Source organism: Akebia trifoliata, chromosome 8, assembly GCF_017979445.1.
Source record: "Akebia trifoliata isolate Shusen 1 chromosome 8, ASM1797944v1, whole genome shotgun sequence".
NCBI lineage: Eukaryota > Viridiplantae > Streptophyta > Magnoliopsida > Ranunculales > Lardizabalaceae > Akebia > Akebia trifoliata.
In genome coordinates this window covers 47174511-47181393 of record NC_141382.1, presented here as the reverse complement: position 1 = coordinate 47181393, position 6883 = coordinate 47174511, and the positions used below count along the sequence as shown (strand labels likewise).

At 31.5% G+C, this 6883-nt stretch overlaps 1 protein-coding gene across 1 annotated transcript; it reads left to right on the top strand.

Moving 5' to 3' along the window:
* Positions 1-3224: 3224 nt before the first annotated feature.
* On the top strand, positions 3225-4593 carry LOC147397287 (protein LATERAL BRANCHING OXIDOREDUCTASE 1-like). Its single transcript, XM_086452828.1, has 3 exons — positions 3225-3664; positions 3821-4148; positions 4239-4593. Exons 1-3 carry the CDS (start codon positions 3444-3446, stop codon positions 4479-4481), a joined length of 792 nt encoding a protein of 263 aa, XP_086308954.1. The 5' UTR covers positions 3225-3443; the 3' UTR covers positions 4482-4593.
* Positions 4594-6883: the final 2290 nt, after the last annotated feature.

Sequence of the window (6883 nt, the reverse complement as noted above, 5' to 3'; positions counted from 1 at the left end):
CTCTGATACTGAGTTAACTCGGGTGATACGTCTCAGTCTCGGACGAGTTTAAAAATCATGCCTCACGCATGGTTTTTAAACTCGGTATTTGGTCTCGTCTCGTCCACCTCTGATACCGAGTTGACTCGGACAATACGTCTCGTCTCGTCGAGTCGTCTCGTTCAACATTGAAACAATGGTTTTTAACCATTTAAAAAATGTGAAAAAATCAGGAAAAATTCAGAATTGATTCCTATTAAAAAATGAATCCCTAAAAAAATATAAAATTAAAAAAAGAAAAATTCATAATATACCTATCAATCAAATTCAAGGTAATTAAATAAAACACATGTTTCCTAAAGATTAGTATAAATTTCTAATGAAAATTTTATCAAAAATGTTCTAAAGAAAAAATAAAACAAATTATAAAAAATACATTTAAGTATTTATTACAAGAAAGTAATAATATTACTCAATAGCTATTGCTTGTAAAAATAAAACATAAATTTTCATTTGTAATTTTTTTTTCGCAAAACTTGGTCAACTCGGACGAGATTTTGAAAATCTCGTCCGATACAACTTGTTTGTCTCGCGAGTTAATGTAAAATTTGTAATGTCTCGGATATCTCGTTCGTCTCAGACGAGTTTTGCGAAAATATCGTCCGAGACGACTCGCATAACTCACGATACGCGGTCGTCTCATGACTCATTGTGAGTTAGTCTCGTTAGGCTGCGATACCGAGTTAACTTGGGCGATACGTCTCGGTCTCGGACGAGTTTAAAAACCATGGCCTCACGTTCATGTTTTTTGAAAATTTTGGACGAGACGTCTCAAATGTATCGGAAAACTCGTCCGAGGCGACTCAGTATTGGCCATGGCCAAGACGAGATGAGAAACCGAGTTTTAAAACCAGATCAAAATCGAGTTGACACGTGTTAAGTCTAACTCAGCGTGTTTCAAGAGAGAAACCAAACCAGGTTAGGTGGCACCCATTTTATACCACGTAACATTTTTGGGGGATCCACTGGATATGTGGTCGATCCGTTGATGAATCTACCTACGAAAGATCAGTTTGATTGGTGATGTACATCCATTGATTATGGCATTATCATAAACATGATTTCTAATGGTTGAATTTAAACTCTTTTTCAAGATCTTAGATCTAGTGGATACAAGTTATCAAATACTACGATTTTTGGTTGGTAGGTTCACCAAGGGATAGACCACATATCCATTAGGGTTTGACGTTGGTTCGGTCTAAATCGAGAACCGAACCAAACTGAACCAATTAAGGGCGGTTTGATTCGGTTTTATAAAAAATTGATTCGATTCTGAGTTAAAGTTTTAAAAAACTGATTAATTTGGTTCAATTCTCGATTTAGAGGTGTCCCAGAATCGAATCAAACCGAGAATTGAACCAAAATACATGTAGGGGACGATGTACAAAAACATTGTAAATAAATTTATTTTATTCTAACGAGTACCATTTTAAAGGAGTAAGTGACTTCAAAATTATGAAGGAACCTCTTTATTAAATGACACGTGATAGTTTAAATTTATTCCACCCACCTAGATTTTCGTTAAAATTGTAATACCTCCTTTAAAATACTATGTGTAATTCTATGGAAAATATTTCATTAACATTTTGATACAATCAATGACACAATTGTATTCAAATTAAATGAGACAGTTTTATCTAAAAATAAATAAATGAAAAAGTTTTATGTTAAATCAAAAATTAAATTGATTAAGAGTTCCACTACCCTTACTAATTTAGTGAGGAAACAATGCCTTACCAAGCCTCATCCACAGTCAACAGGACCTCAAGATATACTCTATTAGTAAGGTTAGTCAGATTCTTTGAGATCAAATTAAAAATAAATAATTTTATTCAATTGAGTGGTATTCTTTCTCCTTCATTCACTCCTCCTCCATTGAAGATCTATTACAAACTTGAAGAACTCAAAGTCGAAGAAATCAATTAGATTTTGGATCGATCGAATGATTTCCACTGAAGCTTTACCCCCATTGAAGCTATTACAGATGGGACGATTGAAGCTCTTCATTCGTACAAACTAAAACCTAACGCTATGAAAATGATCATTATGATTTAAGAGAACTGTGAACCAAATCGAACCGAACTAAGGTTAGTTTGAGTTGGTTCGGTTCTAAGGGCTAGTAGGTTCAGTTTTGGTTCTAAATTTGTAGAAGCGACCTATGTCGATTCGGTTCCAATTTGATCTCAATTGGAAAATGCCACGTGGAATAAAATGAGGTGCCACTTGACTTTGATTAGGTATGGGAAACCGTTCTGGATTCTTATCTCGTCCAAGACGAATCGACTCATCTAAGACAACTTCGTCTTGCCCAAGAAGGAGATGAGACGTCAAACCAAGTTTTAAAACCATGGTTCAACTGAGTGGGTATAAGTGAGAGGAAGGTATTCTCTTTTATAGGGAGTGGTAGCTTTTAGTTATTTTTAGAGAGGACTTTATGTATTTAATTCGTGATTGTACGATAAATCATGTGGCGAATTATTATGAGTCTTTAATTGGATGCTTGGAAATTTACTATTTTAAATTGGTTTTGGAGGTTCAATTTACCTCAAATTATTTTTTTTTCCTATTCTTCTTTTAATTTTTTTTTTTTTTTTTCGAGTGAGCTTTATCAATTAGGCATGTAACCAAGTTTTTATGTCAAAAGTAGAGAGCTCGTCACTTATGAGAAGTGGCAAACTTTCAATTGAATAGATCTTCTTAAAATATCTTAAATGCATATATTATCTAGCGAAACAAACGTTTGGATAATATTTTACATAAAAAAATAAAATTATGGGTACGTCATCTTCTGTTCATCATCACAAATCATTGGATTTGATCAGATCAAAAGTTATTTTAAATCTTTGAAATTATGAGTATATCATTCTCTATTTGTCAAATGAATCACAATTATAATTAAAAAAAACTCAGGTAAGATAAGAGAGATGGAAAGGGTATTTTTATACTTAAAAATTTGTCATAAGTTGTGGGTATTTAAAAGATTTTAGAGGTACATAGAAAGAAATCCCAACACCAGGGTCTATTAAGTAATTTTCCCTTAGTTTGGCATGATATGATAGAAGATGTGACTCTTAATAGAGTAGACGAGGAACAAGATTCATATAGCTGACCCCAAATCCATGCGATAAGGTTTTTATAATAATGATTTTGCCTAGTTTAATTTGAACCAAAAATTGATAACCCATTTAAGCAAATGATTTACTTGATTGCAACTGAATCAAAATAGCCAAAATGATTTGGTTCTAATTCCGGCCAATGGGTGACAATAACCACTCATGAGATTCATCATTAGATTTGTCATGTTGGTCCATTAAATTTTTCAATGTCACTCTTTCACATTATTAAATCTGTTGATTAAATTTCAGGCAATAGGACACGATATACCGAGCACTTTACTCGATGAAATGCTTAATATAGCGAAGAAGTTCTTTCAGCTTTCGATGGACGAGAAGCATAAGTACGCCATCAATAAAGATGGCACAGAAGACAACTTAGAAGGATATGGGAATAACGTAATTGTGTCCGAAGATCAGGTTCTTGAGTGGTCCGACTGTCTATATCTCTTGGTGAAACCGGATGATCAGAGGAAGCTCAAACTTTGGCCCGAGAATCCAAATGATTTCAGGTATCTATCTTACTTTTGATATTGGTAGATCAAAGTTTTGATTCAACTTAATTGTGTTCCTATCAACTTAGCCAAAAAAAAGAAAAAAGAATAGAGCGATATATCCACTCCTAAATACCTATATCCACGAAAAATAATTGTTGAATGATCTTGCAGGGAAATGTTGCATGAATATAGCACGAAGGCTAGTTTAGTTTACAAATCCATTATGAAGATTATGGCAAAGATACTAGGTTTGGAGGAGAACGCGTTCCTCAACCAGGCTGGGGAACGTGCTCCAACTTTCACAAAATTTAACTATTACCCTCCTTGTTCGAGGCCTGACCTTGTTTATGGTATTAGACCACATTCAGATGGAGGATCAATCACCATTGTTTTGCAAGATAAACAAGTGGAAGGTCTTCAAGTCCTCAAAGATGATCAATGGTTCAAAGTTCCAATCATTCCTCATGCATTGCTTGTCAACGTTGCCGATCAGATAGAGGTATATATATAGTCTTTTTCTTTTCTTTTAGACTTCTAGTTCTTCATGAAGTTTGATTTTTCAAGAAAAACAATTTAATGGCATTGGCAGATAATGACTAATGGAGTGTTCAAGAGCCCAATACATAAGGTGGTACCAGATTATGAAAGAGAGAGGTTCTCTTTGGCTATGTTCTTTGTTCCTGAAATGGAGAATGAAATTGAACCTGCTTCCAAGTTGATAGATGAGAGTAGACCAAGGTTGTTTAGGAAAGTAAAGATGAGAGACTATACTAATGTCTTTTACAAGAAAATCCCACTAGGGGAGAGGGCTATCGATTGGGCCAAAGTTTAATTTCTCTATTCCATGTCTACTTTTTCTTTTCTTGGTTCATATATAGAATGTGTATGTAATTCACACGCTGTGAACTTTTACTTACTATGCCTTCTGATTTCCCTTCTTTTTATCCTTATTTTGTTTAACTACAAAAGTTTATTAATTCAAAATGACGTAGATGAAGATAGTAATAAAAATTATAAAAGATCATTATTTGATTGATGGTATGTTTTATGATAAATAATGAAATAAGATTCCTATTTTCGGACCTTAGTAATTGGTACAAGACTAGAAGAAAATAATCGATTATGTCATTTGAATGAGAATTTCTTCTTCGACATGCTCTACATTTCTTTAAAAAGACTAAATAATAGTTATGTGGCACTTATCTTTTCTTTAGGACAGTAAATAATTGATTATAGAACTTTTTTTTCTCCTCTTTTAATTTAGGGTGAATTACCATTTTGTGAGTTGAATTTTGTTGAATTTACGATTCCAGCTCACTTTTCATTTTAATTACCGAAATGGGAAAACGATAACAAATTTGGAGGTATTAAAGTGATTATATAGCAGGTTTAATTTAAAGCGACATTTTCATAGATTTAAAGTGTTTATCTCGATAAAAATAGTGAAACCTGTGAGATAGTCACTTTAAATATGCGAATTTGTTATCGTTCACATTTTGATAATTAAATTGAACAGTGAGACGGAATCGTAAATTCGTCAAAAGTTGATCATCTTTTTGTAAATATTCCTTTAAATTATTTCTAAAAGTTCCTATAAATTTCTTTACCTTGCCAATAGCATGAATTGATTTTATTAAGTGGGATATGAGTAAAATTACTTCAGTTTTAGTTTAATATAGTTAATACAAATTTTCAAAATATTCATTAATTTAAAAGGCAAAAAAAATTCATATGTAATCTCTTTAAACAACCCTATCTCCTGCCATTTTTCACTAAATTTCGCTTTGAATCTCTTGTTATATTATTATCAATTAAAAGAAGTCTATTACTTGGCAGACCTTAAACTCAAGTACTATTTTCTTATACTCCCCTAAAGTTAACACAACTTCCTCCAATTATAAATTCTTTCTTCATAAATATATTTATTTTTAAATAATAAAATTACCTTTCATTTGTAAGGATTGATTACAATGGCAAAAACAGGGGCCACTTTTGTTTTTAATACTAAAAAACATTTCATTTGCGTAACTCCGTAACTCGTGTTTTTGGACAAAAATGCCATTTACTTAATCTTCTTTATTAAACCTTTTGTAAATTATAATATCCTCCCTCCTAACCATTTTCAGATTTTACAAAACAGAGAACTCTCCATTCTCACTCTAAAATCCACCAAATAGCTATTGAATTTAATTAAAAAGATCTGACTGTGAGGGACGACCAACATCTTATTCATATTGATGAATCTCGTGTTTCATCTGTGATCTATTGGACATTTTCATCAAATGATATCTCTCTCTCCTCTCTTTCTTTTAAAATCCTTTGTATAAATTTGTATAATTTTATCCTTATAATTATGCAAATGAAAAATAGTAGCAAAAATTTGAATGATTTCGTGAATTTTTTAGGGTATAGATTATAAAAATTTTGCAGTGTCGAGGCTTGTCATTGGAATATAACAAAACTATCGGTGAACCTATACTTAATATATAATCATTGAGATTCAATGCTACAAAAATTTTATTTAGTTATATTAACATTTTGTTATAAATTTATTATTGAACCTCTAGTTAATATACAATCATTGAGATTTGATGATGCAAACAACTTTTATTTACAAAAGAAATGTTATGTTAGTCTTCATCGAGGTTTAGTGATAGGTAATGTTGAACCTTGACGATAGTTCTCTTATAATCTAATGCCGAGCCTCAACACTATAATAAATTTATGATCTATGCCCTTAAAAATTCATAAAATCATTCAGATTTTTGCTACTATTTTCCATTTATATAACTATGAGGATAAAATTATACAAGATTATACAACAGATTTTAAAATAAATGAAATAAACCATGACGGAAGGTCTTAACATCTGGCCCATTTAGCAGTTAAACCCATGGAAGTATTGAGTGTTTCTTATATAGATATTCAATAATTGAGTTGAGAAATGAGATTCAGAGTTGAAGATATAATTCAGATAAGTTCAAAATTCTAAACAAACATGAGAAGAAAGACTAAAATGCCTAAATTTTAACTTATATGATAAGAAAGATTGCAAATTTTAAAACTTTTTTTAACAAAAATCAAGCAAATTGTAAGATTTCTACAGCAATAATTGAAAGAATTAAACATAAACTCACTTAAACAAAGAATAGAAATGAATAGAATCAGATATTAAAAATCTCAAAAATTGTTTCTTAAACATTAAAACCTAACCTCAGCAATATTTTTTATTTA

Coding starts and splice junctions, on each gene's coding strand:
- LOC147397287 (XM_086452828.1), top strand. CDS start 3,444: ATGCTTAATATAGCGAAGAAGTTCTTTCAGCTTTCGATGGACGAGAAG. Junction 3,665..3,820: donor GAGAATCCAAATGATTTCAG/GTATCTATCTTA, acceptor ATGATCTTGCAG/GGAAATGTTGCATGAATATA. Junction 4,149..4,238: donor ACGTTGCCGATCAGATAGAG/GTATATATATAG, acceptor TGGCATTGGCAG/ATAATGACTAATGGAGTGTT.